Below are 25,074 nucleotides of genomic sequence, written 5' to 3' on the forward strand. Positions count from 1 at the left end.
ATAAAATCAGAGATGTTATATATGTTTTCCCAGACCTATACAACCTGTAAATGAAATTACCTTTAACTCGAGTCTCGTGCCTTTCTTAATTGGACTCCCAGTCAAGTCCCTCTCTGTCAGCTGTGATAGATTTGAAATGTATACATGCAAATTTATAACTGAGATGAGACTGCTCGTATTCATTTCCATTTTTGGCCTAAGCTGCTGCTTTCTTTGACCCCTAAAACATTTCTCATTTTAAGAATTACAAATATAATATGACAAGGTGGCTTGCTATTTCCTATCCTTAAGTAATATAAGAGAATCTTCTCATTTTAATCAATGTTTACATTTCATAACAAAAAAAGTTCTTGTATCATATAAATGACATTAATGACATCATGAGATGGAAAGATCTCCATTTTTTGGTTTCTCTGAGTTTTCAAATGAACTTTACTTGAGAAAACTTGTACAAATTGTGAGGAGCAGAAACAATCCCTATTTGTAGCATGTGTAGCAAAATGAAGACTCCAGTCTCACCCAGAGCTCCAGATACTGTAAGATGCATGTTCAGTCTGTGATGCAGTGGGATCAGAGTCTGGTCTATTTTGTACTTCCAAGGGAGTAAAGCACTTATCCTCTTTTGACTCCTATAGCACTTGATCAAGATGCACATATGCTTTCACTGAGTAATCATATAAATAAATTTTTTGTATAAAAATACAAAGAACAGCTCCTGTCTCAGGACAAAGACTTTTTCAAATTGGGAATTCAGAGTCTATTTATCCATGGTTCTGGCCTTAAGGAGCACTGGTAAGAATTCACTCTAACATAGAATACAGGTAGAAAAAATTGACAAGAAAGGCAGAAAAGGTAAAAGATAACATTTTGAAACAAAGTGACAGGAAAACATTTTTTTTAAAATTCCCAAATACAATGATTTTTTATTTTTTGTGAATTCATTAAAGAATTTCAGAAAATAATATATATAGGATATTATGCCCTGAATGCCTTTTATGCCATAAAACCAGAATGGGTAGAGAGGAAGAGCAGATTCTGGAATAATTGTGGAAGAAAAGGCTGGGAAAAGCAGCTTGGGAGGTGAGTGAGATCATCATGGTAGACAAGAGAATTTTCAAATTCTTGGAATGAAACCAACATGGAAGCAAATAAAACAAGTGATCCATGGTGCCACTGTAAAATACATTATATTTGAAAGAGATCTGGAAATTGCTAAGCAAAGCTAAATTTTATCTGTTATGCAGAAATACAGAGTAGGTGATCATACTGATGGTTACCAAAGACCATACAGTACAATTAAAAGAAGTCATAACTAAAATGCTCTGTAAATGCTGTGCTAGAAGGGTGACAAAGTTATATATTTTTTTAAAACTAAACATAATATTACATGCAAATTTGTGATTTTATATATTAATTGAACATGTAGATGGCAAGTATTAGTTGCAGTATTGTGGCTGAGTTTAACAGAGCCAGCTGTTTGTCCCTCTCCAGTTTTCTATGTAAAATTGAGTCAATTAAATAAATAGTATAAAAGTACAATAATAGTATATCAAAGAAATGTGCCAAATGGTACAGTCTGTTGTTATTCTTTTGATAAACACAGATCACTGAATTTTACAGTTCAAAATACTGAACAATGATAGTAGTAGTATCTCATTTACTGTCAGAATTGCAGACCCTGACCTTTGTCGCCCAGTCATTTTGTTCACAGTATGATAAACGTGTATAAAAGTGGAAACAAAAGGTGAAAATTGACTGCTTACAAGCAATCTGCCATCCCCAATTGCGAGATAAATGTAATGTTAACTGCTATAAGGCTAAGACACAACCAGGGTCAAAAGTTCAGTGGGTGAGTGGTAACTGTCTTGCTTCCTGTTATGTGTCTACCCACCAAGTTCAAGTAGCAGGACTCCAAACCTAACTGTCCTGTAGGTTTCTTAATGAGTATTTAAAAGCTGAAATGGAGTCAAACTTCATGAGAATTAAATTCACAATATGATGAGAAATGGGGATGCGGCATCAGTAGTTGTCAGTGTTGTAGACTATGTAATCCTAATTTTGCACTTATTTTTCTTTTGGTTTAGGGATTATTCCAGATATGCTTGATCATCTCTTAAATATTTAAAATTCTATGTATAAAAATTGTTGCCAGGTTTTTTTTAACATATGATTGCCCTGAAATGTTATCAATATCACATATTGTAAACAATAACAAATGTAAACATTTTTTTTTTCAGAATTAAAACTGCCATGTGAATTTATATATTTGAAAATGGCAGGATACCACAGCTACACAATCTTACTTGACTGATGCCAGTAACTTAAAAAAGAACCTTTAATCTAAACAGTCTCTAGTGAAAAGGTCAATTTTATGCCAAATATCTATCTGATTGTATGTTTGCAGCTGTGGAGAAGTGTCAAACAGGGAAAAAGGAAAAAAAAAGAAAAGAGTAAATCCAGTTGTAGGCTGACCTGTTGGTGCTGGTTACTGTTCTGTGGTGTTTGGTTCTCCATTTAACTAGCTACAGCCCTCCCTGGCCTGTGACCTGTGCAGGCCTTGCACCTGTGCTCAGGATAATTAGCTGGGTGACCTTGTCTCTGCTACAAGGCTGCTAGAAGACCTTGAACAAAGTCTCATTGACTTCTCTAAGCTTAAGGTTTTGGTTGGGATTTTTTGAGGATGGGGATAATGATTTTTATTTCCTTTGGAAAGCATTTAACACTGTAGTGTGCATCCAATATAGTTGAAAACTAGAACTAAGCTACTCTGGTACTTCTTCAGCAAACCTAGGAAACATTCATTTTTTGCAGAAATAAAGTTTTTATAATAATATTTACCTTTGTTCTTATGCTTGAATTTCTCTATCCATACCAGATGTGTTATTGGAGAGAGCATTTTTCACATCAACTTGGTTATTTGAGAATTCATATTAAATTCATGGATCATCTCTGTGAGATTCCTGTGAAATATCTTAGTATTTTCAGTAGAAATACTTAACTCTGATACTTGTCATCAGTCATGTGAAATATTCTAGACACAAGGATTGAGGATATGTCCCACATAACTACTTTGGTGAAACACAAATTAGAAACCTGTTCTGCTAAAGGGCACCATCAAGATTTCTGTTTTATGAAAATGAGTTTGGATTTGCATCACCAAAGGATTTAGTTATTCCTGTCTTATAAGGCCAATAGAGGAATATTTGAGACAGTATTCAGAGCTTTCCCGTGGGTTACCAAGGCATTGGTTATATATTGAAATTCATATAAATCCAAATGCATCAGTGGTGATGGGTCTGGAGAAGTTGGCAATATTTGATTATGAAATAAAAAAATTACAAGGATGTTGATGTCAAAACTACTGGGCAATTTGTCTGCTGACTTCTCTCCATTTCATTTGTGATAGATATATATATATAAAACCAGGAATAACAAAAGAGACATGCATGCACCTCCTCTACAGATCACTCATATATGTGACTGAGCTGACAAAGACTTATTGAACCAAATTTTGTACTTTGTTACTTCTTTGTTATTGTTACTGTTCATCAGTTTACGCTATCTACACTACTCTCTGCCATTGCATATAATACTACTAATAATTTGTAAGTTTTAGTCCCTGCTTTATGCAAACATAAAAGTTTAAAGCTTTTTTTAAAAAAAAAAAATAAATTGACCGTATCTAACAAAACAGTTTAGTATTCTTTGCTGACCTGTCATTCACTGGTAGGACAAGGTTGCAGTTCTTATGTAAATTCAAGGCTTCATTTAAACATGGAGTTTCACTATTCTGTAGTCGGTATTCCTGCTCTAGAGAAAGCAACATGCAGTATATTCAGTGGGGATAGCCATAAACGTGTCTGTACATATGTAAATACAATTCAATAATTATTATAATTTGGGGCTAAGTAAAGCAAGTGGTTCCACATGTATTCTGGGGAAAGGGAAAGTAAAAGGGAAGCCCGATTGGACTAATTACAGAATTTTGTGCATTGTTTCCATGGCAAAATTGGCTGGAACAAAGATACAGAAAAACTAATTGTTATTGAGGTGAGCAATAGATGAATGTAGTCGCTCTTACCCTGAGCTGTAATTAAAGAACAATTTTCTGAATGATTGACAGTAATATTTGATAACATAAAAATAAAGAACTTCTGTGTTAAAATCAATGGCAGTATGTCCAGTGAAGTTTCTGAGAGCAGAATCTATCATTAAAAGTGCCTGTATTTTATAGGCAGACACCACTTGTGTAGTAAATTTTAAAAAAAAAGAACAAAAAAAAACAAAACCCCAAACAACCAGAAGCAAAACACAACCTACGTTCTTTTAGTCTAAAATATCATCTACTTGGACTAGATATGGACATAAACTGGACATTTAAATGGATGGAGAAATTCCATAGTATAATGTATGGACTGCAAGTTGGTGAGCTTTATTAAAATAATTTTATGTGACAAATTAACAGCCAGATTGGTGATCAGTATTTGAATATTGTGTGTGCTGCTGACATGATATGCGACTGTATTCAGAAGGATCACATTGCGTTACTCCATGTCTTACAATAATGATAGAATAAAATAAAATTACTTAATATTTAGCACAGTAATGCAGAAGAAACAAAGATGTGTTTGAAATAATTTTTAATGACCAAGAAGATTATTTTCCTGTGAGGTTAGCAGCACTCAGAGACAATATGAAAGAAAATAGTATTTGATTCCCACAGAAGCACAAGAGCTGCATCTTCAGTGTTACCGAATATGGTAAATCAGAGCTGAAATAATTTGGGAGTCACTAATCATGTTTGGTGTGTTTGAAAATCAAGCTTGTGTGTTTTTCTACATACACACCAAAAAGGATTCTGTTTTAAAGACCAAATGCCCGATTTCATAAGAACATTTCAGCATTTTTTGCATCAGTAATTGCACGCCTATACAATTACCTATCTGTTTCTGGGCATTTATATATTCCCTGTGTTTACAGTAATTTTGCATGTGTGCACAAACTCCTGACTTGTACATACAAATAAAGCAGGGCCTTAAATAAATTGCACGTACAATTCCATACTTGAATGTGCAATCTTGGTAACCATAATCAAAAATGTAAGCATGTTTTTAAGCCGCTCCTTTTAAAAATTGGATGTTATAAAGTATTTCTTAAAGTGGGTTAGATTGTGTTCTCATTGCTATGATTTCTTGCTAATTATAATTTCTTGCTAATTATAATAGTGTAAAAGAGACCATTACGTAGAGAAAAAAAATATTGCATAGCTTCAGCTGATCTATTATAAAAGCACTTGGTCTTGTGAAAGTTGTGAACCCAAAAATGAGCAGAGATCTTAAATCTTTAAAAACTACAGTCTTATAATAAGGCCATAACAAGAAATGGTATCCTTGTAAATAGTGACTGCACTATTCTTCAGATTTTTATTGTTAATAACTGCCTGTAAGAATATTACATTCCTTCAAGGTATCCCTTCTGTAGAAAGCTGTTCTACAGTTTTGTAATAAAGTAATAAGTCATGTCAGGGAGAGCTTTAGTAGGCTTTCAGTGTACACCTTGAGTGTGTTCTGAGGCATGAAGCCAAGTGCCATTAATTATTTGAGAAGTGTGCTGGTAACTTACTATTCTTACACAGAAAATCGGTCTGACATAATGCCAGCCAACAAATGTCATTGCAACAGCTAGCAGCCTGGAAGTTTTGGTGCTTGTCAAAAGTTGAAACCTTACAGCTTCAGAAAAATTGCTTCCAGAAAAAGCACCTGCAAAACAAATGAAATTATTGCTATCATAGGAATTAATTAACCCAAGCTCGCAGATTCATTTTTTATGGACAAAGTGTGTCTGCAGATTCAGATGGTCTTTTCTTGCACACAGAATAGAGAAATCCTTGGTGAACTACCTAACATACATACAGAGTTGAAAACAGAAAGGTTTCTCATACTAGGGGGAGGAAAACAGAAGAAAAAATGGGAAGAAGGATAAGACAGAAATATCAGTTTATAGTATCAGTAGAAGGGGCAGAAAGGAAGAACTGCATGTATATTTTAGCATTTGATAAAGGATATCATAAGACTGACAAACTGCTCTCTATATATCAAAATTTTTTTTACGTATATCTAGTAAGAAAGCATTTTAAATATTGTATATGTATCTGATAGGAAGCACTTTGAATCTTTTTACTAGTAGGACATATTTTTCTAGCATTTAGTTATTATGCTCAGATCAAGAGATGATAATTTTATAACTGTCACCACTACTCTTAGGGATCTCTTTTTTAACATTCCAATAGAGAAAAATCTTTTTGGAAACCAACACCACATTGGCCACTACATGAACATATTTATGATACTGGGGAATACCTTACAAACAATAGAACCCATACTTAGTTGAACTAGACAACAAAGCTAGCCATGCAACTCTGAATTGGGAGATCCACCTTTTTACAATTATTGTGACAATGGAAGGAAAAAAAGAAGAAAAAGAGGAGGCCATAGCTTAAATGGACTCGACCATTTATTCAGCTCCTACTCTAGCGCCAGCATTTCAGAGCAATCGTCTGCTGTGGGTTTGCATTCATTGTGATCATGAAAGATACACAAATGAGCACCTCCTTATAGAAATGCTGCCTTCACTTTTATGATATAGAGATAGGTATTGTGCAAAAGGAACTAGCCACAAAATGGATCTCATATCTGCAGAACATTTTTTTCACTTACAGGAAGAAATATTTGATACAGTCTAATACCTATTTGCAGTGTTGTGTGATAAGGTAGGAGTCCTCAACTGTACATAAGAGTGTAAATGATTCTGTGAAAACAGAAGTCTTCATCACCTTCCAAATTGGACACTAATTCCTATTGAATTGATATGGGAAAATCCAGCAAACACAGGTTCTTCCCACAGTTATACTAAATAATATTTCTTACTGCTGTTATTCAGACTTGTCTTTTGTAGTGTTCACTGGAGTGTTGAGAAAGTTATCCTACTTCTGCCTTATCCATGCCCCCAAAAAGCCCTTCCAGCTACAACTGTATCCTAACCACTATTTCAGCTTTCCTTTTTAAAAAGCAATTTGATATGCTGAACAGCTCCTAGCAACATTAAATAAATGCTCCCTATGCGCATCATGATATGGTGTCCTTAGTCTAACAGATTTTCTTGATTTCCATATTGCTCTAGTCTGAGGACTACAGCAGCAACGTTCCAGGTCACTCAAATCCCAGCTTTTTACTGGACATGACTGAAGGAATGAAGAAAGCATTTTCTTAAAAATAAAGCTTTGTAATAATGGAACAATGATTAAAAAGTAATAAAATGCATTATTAAGATTGTACTTTAAAATTAAGAGTTTTAAAAGCTACTGTGGACAGATTTTGGGACTCAATTAATAACTTGTGTCGTTTACTGCAGTGCTGCATCGCCCCGACGTTCTCAGGGTTACATTCTCCTGCTTTTCTAGTTAAAGGTGATTACTGGAGGTGCTGGAGGTGGCTGCTTGGAGATGCAGTGATCTTTCCCTTCCATCAGACCTTCCTGATCCCAGGAGTATGCACTAGTATATTGCAGGAAATTACTTACCTTCTTTTTCACTGCTGTCACATTCCCTGATTATCATTTCTATTGTGTACCTTAATTAGCCTGACTGATTTCTTTTGTTCAGTATCTTCCTAAAACACAGTGATGTTCCTTTAAAAATTATGCAGCGTAGAAAATAGTATTTATACCATCTCCTTTGAAGATTTGTGCAGTCTGTTTAATTGTGGATTTTCTATGGGGTCTGTCTGTAAAATATCAACAGAAATAAAGACTAATTTGGGTACGGAGCAGTGCATTTGAGTATGCATAATTCCCACCTCAAACAATTTATTAGATTTCAGAGATCTCCACAACAGAGTCAGCAGCACAAAGCAGCGAGTCTCTCTTCTTCCATCACTAGTAAATCATCCCAGTCTTCCAACCATTTTGGTCACTTGCCATTTCTGTGAAATGTCTTGACTTTTTGTTTTTCCCAATTCCACAAATATCACTGTAGTGTATTTTTATTCTGTGGCTCATAACAACCTGCCTATATATTATTGGTGATTTGCACGTCATTGGGACAACTTCAAGACAGTGTGACAGGTGAGGACCTTCCAGCATCAATGTCCCTGCCAGAAACTGCTGATAGACATCAGCTATGGAAACTAGGGGCCAGATTCTGCCTTTACCACCTTTACCAATTAACAAGAGGTCTTTATGGCCGCATACAGTACATTTACAGTACATTTTGGTACACAGGTTTTCATTTGATGGAGGAATCATGCAATTCACCTCTGTGCCTGGGAAGATCATGGAACAGATCCTCCTAGAAGCTATGCTAAGGCACATGGAGGACAGGGAGGTGATTCAAGACAGCCAGTATGGCTTCACTGAAAGCAAGTCCTGCCTGACCAACCTAGTGGCCTTCTATGATGGAATGACTACATCAGTGGATGAAGGAAGAGCTACAGATGTCATCTATCCGGACTTCTGTGAGGTCTTTGACATGGTCCCCCACAAAATCCTGCTCTGTAAATTGGAGAGATATGGATTTGATGGGTGGACTGTTCAGGGGATGAGGAATTGGTTGGATGGTGGCATCAAGATGGTAGTGGTCAACAGCTCAATGTCCAGATGGAGATCGGTGACAAATGCTGTTCCTCAGGACTCCATACTGGACCAGCACTGTTCATCAATGACGTAGGCAGTGATGCCTACGACGAGTGCACCTTAAGCAAGTTTGTGGATGACACCAAGCTGAAAGGTGCAGTTGATACACCTGAGGGACAGGAGGCCAACCAGAGGGACCTGGACAAACTCAAGAAGTGGGCCTGTGTGAACCTCATGAGGTTCAACAAGGCCAAGTGGAAGGCCCTGCACCTGGGCTGCGGCAACCTCCGGTATCAGTACAGAAGGGAGGATAAGGGGACTGAGAGCAGCCCTGCCAAGAAGGACTTGCTGGTACTGGTGGATGAAAAGCTGGATATGAGCCAAAAATGTGCGCTCCCAGCTCAGAAAGCCAACTGCATCCTGGGCTACATCAAAAGAAGCATGGCTAGCAGGTCATGGGAGGTGATTCTGCCCCTCAGCTCTGCTCTGGTGAGACCCCACCTGGAGTACTGCATCCAGCTCTGGAGCCCTCAGCACAGGAAAGACATGGATCTGTTGGAGCGAGTGCAGAGGAGGTCCACAAAGATGATCAGAGGGCTGGAGCACCTCTCCTATGAGGACAGGCTGAGAGAGTTGGGGTTGTTCAGCCCAGAGAAGAAAAGGCTCCAGGGAGAACTTATTGTGGCTTTCAGTAGCTAAAAGGGGTGTAAAGGAAAGGTAGGGACAAACATTTTAGTGGGGTCTGTTCCAGTAGGACAAGGGGTAATGATTTTAAACTAAAAGAGGGTAGATTTCGACTAGATATAAGGAAGAAATTTTTTACAAATAAAAATTCCGGTGAAATACCGGAACAGGTTGCCCAAAGAGGTCGTAGGTGCCCCCTCCTTTGAAACATACAAGGTCAGGTTGGACAGGGCTCTGAGCAACATGATCTAGTTGAAGATGCCCCTGCTCATTGCTGGGGGCTTGGACTAGATGACCTTTAAAGGTCCCTTCCAACCCAAACTATTCTATGATTCCATGAATCATAAATCATTGCCACTATAAATAGTGAAACAGCTTGAAAATTTTGAGCCAAAGGTTGCAAAGTTCATGTGTGGTTTTTTTCATGCTTGTTCCTTGTAATAATGCCAGTAATGCAGTGCTGTAGTCATGTGGTAGTACAGTCTCTGTGCGGTTAAAAACTGGAGTCTTCCCATCCTATTAGCTTCTGTTTTTTTACCTAGTCAGCCTTTTAATTGACTCATGCCAGAAACAAATGTGTTTCTCTCAAATCACTGACACATCTTCACTAGTCAGAGGATAATCACTAATTTCTTCCAGACATGTCTAAGTGGCATAAAAGCCGCTTTTGTTTTGATTTTAGCCTGAGTTTGCTTTTCACTTTCGGAGCTTATAGAGGCATACATAAAAGGACCTAAGAAAATGAAACTGTACAGTCATCTCTGGGTTCCCCTTTAGGAGGTATATCTGAGCTAAACACACACGCAAAATAAGTTGCAGTAAGTTGCAATATAGCAACTTCCTTTAAAAAATTAACTATATTGACTCATCAGTTCAGTTTATAAAATATTTAAGGGGTAATTTTAAAAGTTTGCAGACCCTCTTTAAAGCAGTCTAGCCTGTATTATGAATAGCTTTTATTTTTATGGATATGGGCTTGATCTGTAGTTTCAATGCTTGATATTTCCAATCAAATGAGCCTCGTTTCAGCTGCTTATAATTTTGCCAATTTTGTATTCATTCATTCTGAAGCACTCCTAACTGCCATCTATCTGTTGTAGTAGTAAATTTCATTTACAATATTAGTTTTGTAAAAAATACTTCAGCTAGGTCTAATAATTAAGTGGAAAACAAAAAAGAAGTTAACAACATAGAATATACATCTACAGGTAAAATCTATAAATAAGGTGACAAATACAATGGGTAGGCAACCTGTGAAAGTGTCATTCTGCTTATGATTAGCAAAGAAAAGGGCACCAGGTACATGTATTGTTCCTACACTTGTCTCCATCTTGCCTGTAAGTTAAGGGAAAGCCAGAATATGGAGAGTCTTCCTCCCAGATCTTTGAAAATCCTTCTATTACTCGGCAATGATAATCTCCAGCAGCACTACCAAAAGCATCCTAAGTCACTGAGTAATTACTGCTCTGTATGTGAAAAGTGAAGTTTAAAAAGATTATTTTTGCACTGTAAAAGCTATTTGAGTCACCTCAGTGGCAGACAAGGTGTTTCTCTTTGTTGTTTTTAGAAGTCTTTAGCTGCCAACTTAAAAGTCTTTGAGAAGTAACTGATAGCTCCTTAAGAAGTGCAGAATAGTATTCACCTGTGCTGTGTAGTACAGATCCCAGCTCTTTGATGACCTATTGAGTTGTATCTAGTATGACAGCCAGTGATAAAATTAATATCATTGACTGTTTTCCTTGTCTGTTTGAATTTTTTTAATAAACCACAGATTCTTTAAAAACATGGTATGTGACCTGAATCATTGCTTAAGTTATTGTATTGCAACTAATATTTTATACAGAGAAAAAATGCATTGATGTGAACTGAAAATAGTTTGATATATACCAATTATCTCTTTTGTAATTTCTTCTAATCATTTTAATAAACAACCTCAATAGAATAGTGAAATATGGGAATGACAGAAAATAAGTCACTGGGGAAAAGATGAATTACCACAAGGAGAAAGAACAATTAATTTCATTTGCCTATCTTCATTAAGTAGTTATATGTGAGAAAGCAGCCTTATACCTGCCTCTTTTTTTCTTTCCTCTCCCTTGTTCCTCTCCAAAGTCAAGCATGTAATGCTCTTGTCTGTTCTCCACCTCAAAGAATAGAAATATTAGAGAGCAGAAGATATTGGCAAGAGAAGAGATTGACTGGAGCATACAAACACAGATGCATTTAAATGCATGCCAAAGCACACAGAAATATAATCCATCAAATTTACTGCAAACAAAAAAGGAAAATCAGTCTATTGTTCCCCAAAAGCTGGGTCATTCTGTCATTAAGTTTCTTAGATGTGTCTGTTGTCCCCTCCTTACCATCTGTAGGAAATGAACCAAACTAGAGCCTTGCTTTCTTGATACATGATGTCTTTTATTCTTGTGGTTTCAACTAATCAGTATGTTCCATAATTTATGATCTATCATGACTGGTCTTCCTCCAATGGGCTTTTCATTATGCCTCAAATTTCTAGCAACTGCCCCTGCGTAGTCTCACTATCAATTTGAACATGACCCAAAGTGAATAATCTCTCTTTTCTCGCAGCCCATTCATGACCTGAATAAGAGGATCATGTGAAGAAAGAAAAGACATGAAATTACTTAATCAGATAGTACTCACATTCAAACATTGTCATCATAGCTTCATTGTCTTAGTTCTGTAATATCCTAATCTTGATTTTGCGATTGCATTCTGCTTTTTGTAATATACAATGTGCATCTTTTGTTACACTCTTTTCTCCTGTTCTATATACTACTTCTAAAATATAAATTGGTTAAAATAATATCATAGTTCCTTGTTTCTGCTCAGTGGTAGAAGAGAACAGGCCTTATTGGATTGTCCTTTCTATAAAGTGATCAGATATCAGAGAGGTAAGAAGACATTAAAATTTGAATAATGGTATTTATTGACAGAATATAACAAATATGAAAGATGTCAGTCTCATAGTGCATTATCGGGTTTCAGTAAGCGGTATGAGGTGGAAAAGCATAGCACATTATGTGTTTTAGAAAGATTAAAACACCTCTTCCACAGCTACTGATGGTTGCCATTCATTGTAAATGACAACAGTCTTCTTTATTTTAATTTGATTGATGAGTTCTCAGCAAGCTATAAAAATTTTCATGAGAAATATCTTCCCCCACACAGACCTACCTAAAAGTTCCTCCTAAGTTTGCTTTGGATTCCACTTATTTCAACTAACTTGATAACGGTTGATTCAGATGTTGTAAAATTGAAAAAACTGAAAATTGGAATCAACTTCTTTCCATCACAATGACGCGCTCCCACAGAGCAGTGAAAATGCCCCTTTTTTTTCTTTTAAAGCAACAAGGTTTATGACCATGAAGATGAGCATCGCATTTGCATTTTCCACCTTTCATGATGTTTTGTATACATCATAACCCTCCTCAGGCTGGGGAAGAACTTAATGGCCAAACACTCAAGCAGTAAAGACTCTTCTGCAAAAAAGGCCACAGCTGCATTTTCTAGTAATCAACCCATGACCTTAATTACTGGACTGGGCAATTCAAAAGATCCTTAAAAATACTGTCCTTTTAAACCAAAAATTTCTCTTGAAAGAGAGTGCTATGTTTGTTTTGATCCGAAGTGGTTGGTCATTTTGGGGGACAGAAGGGAAGAAGGAATGATTCAGAAGTAATAAGGATTTTAAAGAGAACTCATTTGGCTTTGACTGAAACTGTAACCTGGAATTGACAATGGAATTGACAACTCTTTAATCACGAACTTCTTTATATTGCATCATGTGTATGAAAGGTAGCTATTAAAAGCAAGAATTTAGTATTCATCCTTAGATAAGCCAGGGCAGGATTTTGGTATGAGAAAAGAAGAAAGGAGCAGGGAAGCGTAACACTCTTCCCTGATTTTGCCTTACCTCATCTCTCTCTTCCTTCCAGCAAAGCTAAGAGGAGTCAGTTCCGGTGGCCTATATCTACAATGCTGCCTTCTTCCATGCACCAAACCTGCTGTCTTTCCAATCAGTGTAAAATTACTACTTGCTATAATCACAATTGTATCAGACCTAGTAGCCTTCTTTCAAGGGGAAAATCCCTGCTGTTCCCACCCCTCTTATCTCTAACACCAGAAATACCTTTTTTTTCATCAGTGACAGCAGGGCAGGATTCCTCCCAAATTTCTGTTCAGCAAAGTCAGAACAACACACTGGGAGGAGAACTGCTGAAATTGTGGGACAAAATTAAGCTCTTAAAATTACATTTGAAAAATTGGCTCTTGGATTCTGATAGGCAATCATCTATTATCTTTTTCAGTCCCATCTTAGAATCATAGAATCATAGAATCATAGAATGGCTAGAGTTGGAAAGGACCTTAAAGATCATCTAGTTCCAACCCCCCTGCCATGGGCAGGGACACCTCTCACTAGAGCAGGTTGCTTAAAGCCCCATCCAGCCTGGCCTTGAACACTTCCAGGGATGGGGCATCCACAACTTCCCTGGGCAACCTGTTCCAGTGCCTCACCACCCTCACTGTAAAGAATTTCTTCCTTATATCTAATCTAAATCTCTTCTCTTCCAATTTAAAACCATTGCCCCTTGTCCTGTCACCACTCTTCCTGACAAAGAGTCCCTCTTCAGCTCTTCTGTAGGCTCCCTTCAGGTATTGATAGGCTGTTATAAGGTCTCCCCGGAGCCTTCTCTTCTCCAGGCTGAACAACCCCAGCTCTCTCAGTCTGTCTTCATAGGAGAGGTGCTCCATCCCTCTGATCATCCTCGTGGCCCTCCGCTGGACCCGTTCCAACAGGTCCATGTCCTTTCTGTGTTGAGGACTCCAAAGCTGGACACAGTACTCCAGGAGGGGTCTCACGAGCGCAGAGTAGAGGGGCAGAATCACCTCGCGAGACCTGCTGGCCACACTTCTCCTGATGCAGCCCAGGACACGGTTGGCTCTCTGGGCTGCCAGTGCACACTGCCTGCTCATGTTGAGCTTCTCATCCATAAGCACTCCCAAGTCCTTCTCCTCGGGGCTGCTCTCCAGCCATTCTCCACCCAACTTGTATTTGTGCCTGGGGTTGCCACGTCCCAGGTGCAGGACCCTGCACTTGGCTTGGTTGAACTTCATGCAATTTGCACGAGCCCACCTCTCCAGCCTGTCTAGGTCCCTCTGGATGGCATCCCTTCCCTCCAGCGTGTCAACTGCGCCACCGAGCTTGGTGTCATCAGCAAACTTGCTGAGGGTGCACTCTATCCCACTGTCCATGTCACCGACAAAGATGTTAAACAGTACTGGTCCCAGTACCGACCCCTGCGGAACACCACTCGTTACTGGCCGCCACCTGGACATTGAGCCATTGATTGTAACCCTTTGGATGCGGCCATCCAGCCAGTTCCCTATCCACCGAGTGGTCCATCCATCGAATCCATGAGTTTCCAATTTTGAGACCAGGATGTCGTGCGGGACAGTGTCAAATGCTTTGCATAAGTCCAGGTAAATGACGTCAGTCGCTCTGCCCTTGTCTACCAAGTCTGTGGCAGTATTGTAAAAGGCCACCAAATTTGTCAGGCACGATTTGCCCTTGGTGAAGCCATGTTGGCTGTTTCCAATCACTTCTTTATTCTCCATGTGCCTTAGCAAGGATTTCAGGAGGATCTGCTCCATGATCTTGCCAGGCACAGAGGTGAGACTGACCGGCCTGTAGTTTCCCGGGTCTTCTTTGTTTCCTTTTTTGAATATTGGAGTTATGTTCCCTTTTTTCCAGTCAGTGGGAACTTCACCAGACTGCCACGATTTCTCAAATATGATGGAGAGGGGCTTAGCAACTTCGTCCGCCAGTTCTCTCAGGACCCGTGGATGGATTTCATCAGGTCCCATGGACTTATGCACCTTCAGGTTCTTTAAGAGGTCTCGAACCTCGTCTTCTTGTACTGTGGGTGCTTCTTCATTCCCAGAGCCCCTGTTCTTGCCCTCCGTGACTTGGGCAGTGTGGTTAGGGCCCTTGCCAGTGAAGACTGAGGCAAAGAAGTCATTCAGTAGCTCAGCCTTATCCACATCCTGGGTGACCAGGTCTCCTGTTTCCTTCCGGAGGGGACCCACAGCTTCCCTCGTCTTATTTTTATCCCTGATATATCTATAGAAGTTCTTCTTGTTATTTTTCACATCCCTGGCTAGATTTAGTTCTGCCTGGGCTTTCGCTTGCCTGATCAGGTTTCTGGTGACTCGGACAGCTTCTCTGTATTCTTCCCAGTCTACCTTTCCCTGCTTCCACCCTCTATAGGCCTCCTTTTTGGTCCTGAGTTTGTCCAGCAGTTCCTTGTTCATCCACGCCGGCCTACTGGCTATTTTGCCCGATTTCTTCTTTTTTGGGATGCACCTCTCCTGAGCTTGGAGGAGGCAATCCTTAAATACCACCCAGCTTTTTTGGGCCCCTCTCCCTTCCAGTTCTTTTTCCCACGCTACCTTACCAATCAGATCTCTCAGGAGATCAAAGTCTGCTCTTTTGAAGTCCAGGGTAGCCAGCTTGCTGCGCACCCTCCTTGCTGCCTTATGAATCTTGAATTCTATCATCTCATGGTCACTGCAGCCGAGTGATCTTCTCACTCCTTTTGCCTCAGCTACTAATAAAACTGCTTTTATATCAAGCAAGTCCCTTGGAATCAGAAGCAAACCTGTGTATGTTATCTATGAGTTAATAGTTTTTAATAACTCACTTAATGTGAACTGATAGTGAATCCATAAAAGGCATACCTTTGGGTACTTTTTAAAGAACACCTCATTTTAATATTATTATTTTGCCTTATTATAAGAGAAGGAAGTACTGCCTAGTTTCTCTAGCAATTTAAAGAAAATAGTTTTGAGTATGTCAAAATGAGAAAAAGCCACACGGATCTTCAAAATGGTGTTTATAGCAATGGTTTCCATTGTACTGCTTGAGGAGTCAGAAGGCATATGAGTCTGTACATGTTTGAGTTGCTCTTTCATTTGTTTCAGTTCTGTTTTCGTATTGGGAAGCCAGAAGACAGTAACTGCAATACATGCTGGCATGTGTAAATTTGGCAGCTGGCAGGAGAAAAAAAGAAATCTCTTTAAACTTGTGTGATGAAGTCTGAGGATAATTTTAGAATAATATTTCAGAACTCAAACCTGGCAGATTTATGATAAGATTTATTATATCTTGTTATTATTTATTTATTATAAATTGTTTCTGCTTTAAACACCAGCAAAAAGGCACATAAGGTTGTGCTGTGGCTAAGAATAGCAGGGACCCCTGCTCCAAGTAACTGGGGGCACAGTGAGCTCCGACCATCACAACATCCTCCGTCCCCAGCTCAGCTGCTATCCAGGTTTTTTCCTGACACAATTAAGAGTAGCCTCAGGCTTGCAGTAGTATGTGCTAGAGGATATCGACATCTCCTTCCTCCATCTCTGAAGGTGGTTATGCAGCACCTCCCAGCCTCTCAGGCCAACAGGGTGCAGAGGACCCAGCTGTCAGAGGCTGAACGTTCTGTCAGAGGCTTCTCATGGGACTGTAGGCAAGTCAGACGCATCTTTAAATCTATAGGGATGTCATCCTTGTCTCATTAAGGTGTTGTGAGAGTAAACATATTAAGCATTGCAAGTCTGCATTACTTAAATAAGGAAACCTTATAAATAGCTTTAGCGATAAGAAATTATCTCACTCTTTCTTATTAACAGATGGAACATACATAAAAGATAGATAATATGCTTTTGTTTAGTGATATTAGTGAAGTTGTCTAGATAAGCAGCAGTGAGGACTGTCTGTAAATTTGAAAGCTGTCTCTTTTAATAATTTCACATTTTATACCAAGAACAGATTTTTTTTTTTTTTATGTCCATATACCAAAATAAAAACTGAAGAATTCTATGATCAAAATAGCATATATGTCTAGGCTGGAAAGGAAAGAAGGTGCATTATACCTGCATGGACCAGATTTTACTTATGACCAAATCTTGCTTCTGTTGATAAGACTTATTTTCTTGTTTTACAGCTTGCAGGCCTGGATTCTATAAAGCATTTGCTGGAAATGTAAAATGCTCCAAATGCCCTCCACACAGCTTGACTTATGTAGAAGCTACTTCTGTCTGTCAGTGTGAGAAAGGTTACTTCAGAGCTGAGAAGGACCCACCAACTATGGCATGTACCCGTAAGTCTGATCAGTACTAGTGTCTGCAATTCTCTTCTCCTCTGTCTCATTCATTTTTGTTTTAAAAAAAATGGCATGAGTTTGTACCTTTTATGAAGGATCCCATTCCAGATAACCAAAAGAGACTTTTAAAATCAAAATTTAAACATCATATTTCCGTTTAGTCTAGATATCTCTAAAAATACTGGCACGTGTCTTAATTCGGTGACTTTAAGCTGTAGTTCTGAGAGATAATACAAAGTGTGTAATCATTGTCATATAGATAACAATGTTGAGTTTTAAACTACCAGTTTGCATTTTAAATACAGGAAAATTTGCTTGTACAAAAACTTTCAAAAAACTGAGGAGTCATGTAAAGACAAAAACTGATATGACATACTCTGCTGTATCCCCAAATTTAAATGAAAATTGTAAGAGAAATATCATCCCAAGACAAGCTAATAAAAATAACTCTAAAAAACCCAAGAAAATCATAAAAGGAAGGAAAAAAGATATATGCAATCAGAAGGAGATATAATTAAACTCTCTTCCATATAATCTTCTTTCAACAGAGAGTTATTCCCTCTCATACAACTGTGATAATGAAAATTCTTTAGATTTTTTGGTAATTTTTAAAATACAACATTTTGTGATTTTTGACTGACCAAAATTTGTCATGAAGACAAAACTGACACCCAGCAGTCTAGGGGCAGAACTTCTGACTGAGAAAAGATTTTTACTATTTTGATCAATGTGCTCATGCCTAGAATCATAAAACATAAATTTTCTTTTCACTTAATAAAATATTTCTCATAGATTTTCATACATAGTTCATTACTTACTGTGATTCATTTATTGGTCATAAAGCAACTATATCTGTTTAATCTCAAAACTGGCAACAAACAGTGGCAGTTAAAAATCTGTGGGTGAAATACTATATTTACATAAAAAATCATATTATTTAATGAAGACAATTAAAATCTGTTTGCAAATTTTCTAATATACCTAGTTTTCTGTGTAGCATTTTGTTAGCTCTTTTGGTGGAGGACTTGATTCAAGTACATTTTTTGTCACAGTTCTCTTGTTAAGAGAATTTGAAAAAAAAATAACGTTAAATACATGAAGTATTTTAATAGACGAAGTATACAAGAAGCTTAAAAGAGAAAACCATGAAAACAAAGTACTATTGCAATAACCATCAGTGTATTGTCATAATTTTGGTATCTTTACGCTGCATAAGGCAGCACCATGTAAAAATAACTGAGCTGACACTAACAGAATTAAACTACTTCCTATGCTCATGCTAGTCTTTCTAATGGGAGTATACTGGAGCTTGGAGCTGATTTACAAAGTCATAGGCACTCTGTAATCCTGAGGTCATTACATAGACCAAGACATTGTCCATCCACTAAATGGGAGTGATGGTCACCATAAATGTCATTCCTAGGGTTCAGAGAGGCACCCTAGTCCAACGCACACAATCTGCTGTCAGCTCACTCTGGAGCAAGGCCCATAAGCCTATCTTTTTGCACAAAATATGTGGGGGAATAAACAATGTTGTTCCAGACTTCCCACAGGAAAATGGTGATTACAAATAATTCAACTCAAATGAGTGCCCCAAGCACAGGCCATTAAAAACTTACCCACAGAACTAACCCACATCCCAGGCGCTCTTGACAGTTTCATGCTTAGAAAGATGATTTCACTCATGTATTATGCAGATGTGGTTCCATATTATTTATGTAATTGATTTTTCATCTCCAAAAGACAGTCCTTCTCTGAAAAAAATACTCATACATGGCTTTATGTTTCCATAATTATCTTTCAGGGCACAATTTTAAGCCCTTCTACTCATTACTCTCATTCTACACATGAGAGCTGTGTGGCATCAGGGAGCAGGTACCTACAACACCCCAGTGCTTTACCAACTAAAGCAAGGTGCTGAGAGCTGCTTTGGCTGAAAACTGTTAGGGAAGACTTGCTGCCAGACCTGCTAAGGATGTCAGCCAAAATAACTGAGTGAGTGGAGACAGGGAAGAAATCAGCCACAACAGAGGTACCAGTGCCCCATCTCACCCCAACTTGGGAGAAATAAGAAATAATGAAGGAGACAGTGAACCACATTCTAGTTTCTGCCTTGCTCTTGGTTCAGTGCCACCATGCGTTGCTTCTCATTCAGCCTAGACTGCAAGGTATCAGTACATCATTCTAGACTGCAAGGTATCAGTACTTCATTGGCTGTAACAGCTGATATATTCATCTTATACCTACAATGATGATTATTTCACTAATTGTCAGCTCTGCAAATAACACCGAGACTCTTGACAGGCAGACTGTATTCCAATCTTCTTGCATGTCATCAGTAATGAAGAGTCTGCAGGCCAAATTATTCCCTAAGTGATATCTTTAGCCCCACTGCTTTCAAATTACACTCTCAGTTATTAAAATTATGTTTCTGTCATAAATACAGCCTCACTGCCTTCGGTGGGTCTGTGCAGATGTGGCTAATTTAAATGTAATAAACAAAGATACAGATATGAGACATACTAAAATTTAGATTATTCCTTCTAAACTGTCATGATTTACTGTAATAAAAGGAGTAGAAAAGTTAGGGAGAAAAAAAAAAAAAGAGCCAGTATGACTAAATAGAAAAGGCTGTGCAGTAAACAAATGCCTTTGCTGCGTTACCACTTTTGGGGCAGATCTGCATTTTTGATATTCATTCGCAAATTTGTGTCCTAACATGTGAGATGTAGCATAAGAGATTAGAATGTTTTCTTGTGACTTTTTGAATAGAGTTGTTCTTTCATCAAACACAGAATGAATAGTAGATTCCCTTTACAAATTTATTCCTATTCAAACATTTTGAACCAACTATATTCATATCTACTTTGTGTGCTTCTCCAAGTCCTGCAAAGCAATATGCCTAAGATAGGTAGATATTTTATCCTCTCTCTTGTCATTCCTGTATAGAGTTAGACAGTATTCCTCACTCCAGAATTTTTCCTCAGTACTGGAAAACTTGCATATGCAGCATTATGAAAAATAAGGACCTTGATTTAAGAGACTATGAATTTAAGAGTTTAGCTTCAGGCATCCACTTTTTTCAAGATGAGCTTCAAATCTAATTTCATTAATTCTATTAAAGTGCACACTGTATGCATTTCCAAAATTGTACAGTTCCTATTTTTGCTTCATGTAGCTGTATTTTGTAAAAGAAGAGTCTGCACTTTGCAGAAAAGCATAATAGAATTCTCATTTTAATAAGAGGAAAGAAAATTACATTAGGATATATTGTTAATCTCTTTCTCCTAGCATTTCTCCCTTTGATTGGCACTTGTTGTCAATTTCTTGCTGTTACTCTTTCTCCTTATTGTATTTCTTTGCCATATGTGAGTACTCTATCAGTGATCTCTCTGCATACATAGTGAGCAACAAATAGTATCATATCTAATCCCCTGTCTGATTGCTCTGTGCATAAACTCTAACATTTCCCACTATAATGTAATTGGATAAATTGATCCATCTTTTCAAGGTCAAAGTCAGGCAGGCTTATATTGGGTCTCTGAGCCTGAATGCATCTCTTTCCATGTTATGCTTAAACAATTTTGAACCCAACAAACTTATACTCTGTTCAATAACCTCTGACACAAACTGTATCCTCTCTTTTTAAGAGTCAACACTACTCCAACAGCAAATTCAGTCAATGTGCTTGAAGTCTTTGACTCTTCTGCCTCTATTGTTGGTTTTATATATGTACTTTTTTGTAATTTATCATAATGTTCAGACTTGGGCTATTGGTTTGCAGTCACTGGCTTCCATTCTTCCTGCCTGCCTCACAGAAAAAGAATAAATTACTCTGAAAAGAAAAAAACGTAATTCTACACCAAATGACACTACTTATCTATGCTACATGTATGTATGTATATAAAAAAGCAGTTATGAACTCAAGAGACACAGCCAGATGCTGATTTTGAGTACTCTCAGATGATCATTAATTTTTGCCCTTCCACTGTAAATTCATTAGCCAAATAACACACATTTCGAAGAGTCCAGTAGTTGGTGAAGGACAGTTCTCACTTAAAAACCAACAAAGTGTTTTCCAGACAGTCATCACTCTGTAGTGTTTAAAATACTGCAGTACCCTCACTAGACTTCTGCAGCTTTAGATTTGCTCCTCTTTTCTTCCATGAAGGGCAAAATGCATTTCACTTTCACAGAGGGAGAGGATACACAAAACGAGATGCGAAGCACTGCATGAGGCGTAAACACAGTTTTGTTTCTGTTGGAATTGGCCTGATTCTCCATAAGATATCGATGCATCTACTCCACAGAGAGTGTAGAAATAATTCTTATAATTTGCAAATGAAGCAAAAGACATTGCTCACGTTTGGGCTATGTTTTATCTAAGAAGCATAAGAGCGACATTTTTTTTAATGCTCGTCCATCTGAAGTGTGTTTTACTCTTTTGCATAAAATCCGAAGTCATGAATTTTGCTGTGAGGAAATGATCCATAATTTTCACCAATATACTTGTTTTCCTTAACAATATAAGGAAATCCCTGAGAGCTTTGCACACAGATGTCTGCAGAAGGGGTATTGCTGCCAAGTTTTTGCAATGTGTCAAATAATCTTTGTATAATTTATAAATGATAACAAAGCAATCAGGCCACATTCATGAAAGCCCAGTGACACATAATTTAGCTGAATCTGAGGATTAGAATTAATTGTTTCTCTTTGTTCCAAGTTCTAAATCTTAGTAAATGATTCACTGCATGTCATTACAGCTTAATATTTGCATGAAATCACAGTTTAACTGGCATAATTTAACAGCAATTAAAAAGCTATTTAATCGTCATGCAAATTGGCATGAGGGGCCTTGAGTATGAAGGGTGTCTGAGTCTTTTTTTTAGTATTTTCAGGCGGACAGTAATATACTTTCAGACATCCCAAACATAATTGATAATGTTGTCCCTATTCATTGAAATGTGAATGTACAATAATTCATGTTTTCTCTTACAATTGAGGATTAAGTCCCAAATCATGAATATAACAGCCTTCAATATCTAGTACAAATAAAAAATAAATTTTTTTAAACAGTGTATTTTATCTACTGTATTGGTTCTTCTACTAATACCGTCTACACAGAATATAACGAAAATCTGATAGGAAATTAAAATTTACAGGGCCAGACAAAACTCTCCTATTGCCTAGATTCACATTAATTCCTGTTTTGGCCTTACAAAGTTGATGAAATAACATTAAAAAAACCTGAACTATGGTGACCCATTGTCATAATATCTATAGTTTATGTAAGATTAAATTTAACCCAGTTTTAAAACATTGGCTCAAATCCTTCAAGCAATTACACACATGCTTAGTTTTAAGTGCATGAGTATTACCAATTATGTCAAGGGGATTGCTGATCCGCTTAAAGTTATGCACATATGTAAGTGCGATTAAGACTCATCCTCCATATTCCTAAAACTCCTCATTGGTTTTAACAGTGGGAATTTGTTAAGACCAGTCATTATTTAATTCTCACAGCATGTTTTTAGAGGACCCGTAATTATTCCTGTCTTCTGCACATAAATAATAAGAACTGAAGCTGAAGTAATATGGGCTAGTTTTAGCTTATTCCAATCTCAGGACTGTTTTCCAGAGTAGCTAGAACCATCGACCTCACAGTAATTTTAATGGAAAGTTTAGAGATTTGTAAATCTGAGACACTCTAAGGTTGCAGGGGCTTTTGGACCACATCAGCATCTTCAAAGCTATACCTTATCTCTGTTTTCCACACCATTGGAAAATGCTGTATCAATATAATTCACTTTTGTTAGCAAGTTGCATTTATAAATACTATACTAAATATTACAGTATTTCAAATGCTTCAGTATTAGACTTATCACAAGGTCATAGTCAAAGACCAGGAAGGAAATACTCAAAATATTCTCTGTGACCATAAAATTTTCAAATTACAAAAATAATTTTCATCTGATGGGTTCCAGAAATACTGCTCTTCAGTAGAAATGAGCTACATAACATTGGGCTAAATGATTCCTTGATATGCCGAAAAATAACTGGTCTTGACTGTCAGGGGCTTCTGGGCTGCTAGCTATGAACTCTGCACAGATAGATATACGAGTAAATATTCACACAGTATATTTTTAATTATTTATTTTTTTTTGGCTGAGATTTGAGAGCCTGATTTGTATATGAAATGTTAGGAGGAGTTTTGATATTTCGTTTTCCTTCCTAATGCAAAGTTCTGGCCATTTATTTGACTATACTTTGGGCACAAGGTCTTGCCCTCACTCTACAAGTTGTTGAACTGGAATTTACAAGAGTGTCGATCAATATTTTTGTTTGCTTGTTTAGTTCTTCTCTCATTTTCATAAAGTTTTTTAAAAGGGCATTATAATATTATAATTATCCGACTCCCAGATTAACTGTTTCACTCAATTTGTAGGGTGAAATACACTCTGTGTAAGAATTAGCTGATGTAATTTGCAAATGCTTCATACAGTCTTCCAGTCTGCTTGAGAGGCCCTGAAGTAATGAAAAGCTCACTTGAAGTTAGAACAGTATCTCAATCAGAACTTTATACTTAAGTCTTGCTGGCAAGTTGTATAAATCATGAAAAGCTGCAAAGCAAGCTGAAAGTTTTCAAAGTTCTCCTAAGCATTGGCTAAGCAATCCATGTGCACTGTGATTTTATGTTGAGAGCTGGGAATATAAAGCTTATTCAACTTATTCAGCTGAAAAAACCTGGAGATCGTCAGTTGAGTTTACCACAGTCATCTTACATATATCAAAACCTGGAGTATAAGGCCTTGCATTTTGCCAAATCTGTGTTTCTTACTTAATTTTTATGGGCATATTTTAGGTCTATGTATAAATTGCTTTTGAAAACCATGTGTCTGTAAGTGCTTGGTTGAAATATGTTAGGTGGAAAAAGAAAGATGTAATAAGAGAGGGAGATAAAGTTATTCAGGCTTCCTTTAACAATTTCTGCCTTTCCTTCACCCCTTCACAAAAAACCTATCTGAAAAATCATTAGGTGATAAAGTTCTTCCATCAGACTCTGGAAGCTGATATATAAAGCCTCAGATGATTTACATGTGATCCTACACAGTAAGTCAGCATAACAACTTAAAACTTGTTGGACATACCTTGACTATTGTGGGATCCGTGGAAAATTGGTCACTCATGGTTCATCTGACAGTACACAGAAAGCTTTACCACCTGCGTGCTAGCTGAGAACTTTCCTGCTCTACCTATTGCTATTATCTTTGCATCCCTCCCTGCGGTCTTCAAGAATTATTTTTTCTCCTGCTTTGCAGCCGTCCTTTTAGATCTTTAGCTTGCAAGGTTGATGTCTTCACTGTTATACTGACGCTGATGAGGTGCCAGGTGGGAAAGAAAAAACTTGTAAACTGTCTCTCGTGCCTAATAGTCTTGGCCTGTTGCCACCTAAATCTGTTAATGAACAGCAGCAAAGAAATCCCTGGGGATAAGCAGTGAAGGATAAAAAAAATATCTGGCACTGCAGAACTAATACAAACAATTTTACCTCTTGTAGTTATTCCAAAGCTGTTATTTA

At 37.5% G+C, this 25,074-nt stretch overlaps 1 protein-coding gene across 2 annotated transcripts in view; it reads left to right on the forward strand.

Annotated features, from left to right (window-relative positions):
- Positions 1-25,074, forward strand: part of EPHA6 (EPH receptor A6) — a 507,751-nt gene that overhangs the window by 253,169 nt on the left and 229,508 nt on the right. For both annotated transcript variants that reach the window (XM_074161043.1, XM_074161051.1), the window contains one exon: positions 17,337-17,492. In XM_074161043.1, coding sequence (XP_074017144.1) covers positions 17,337-17,492 — 156 coding nt within the window. The remainder of the gene's footprint in view (positions 1-17,336; positions 17,493-25,074) is intronic.

This window comes from Numenius arquata, chromosome 1, assembly GCF_964106895.1.
Source record: "Numenius arquata chromosome 1, bNumArq3.hap1.1, whole genome shotgun sequence".
Taxonomy (NCBI): Eukaryota; Metazoa; Chordata; class Aves; order Charadriiformes; family Scolopacidae; genus Numenius; species Numenius arquata.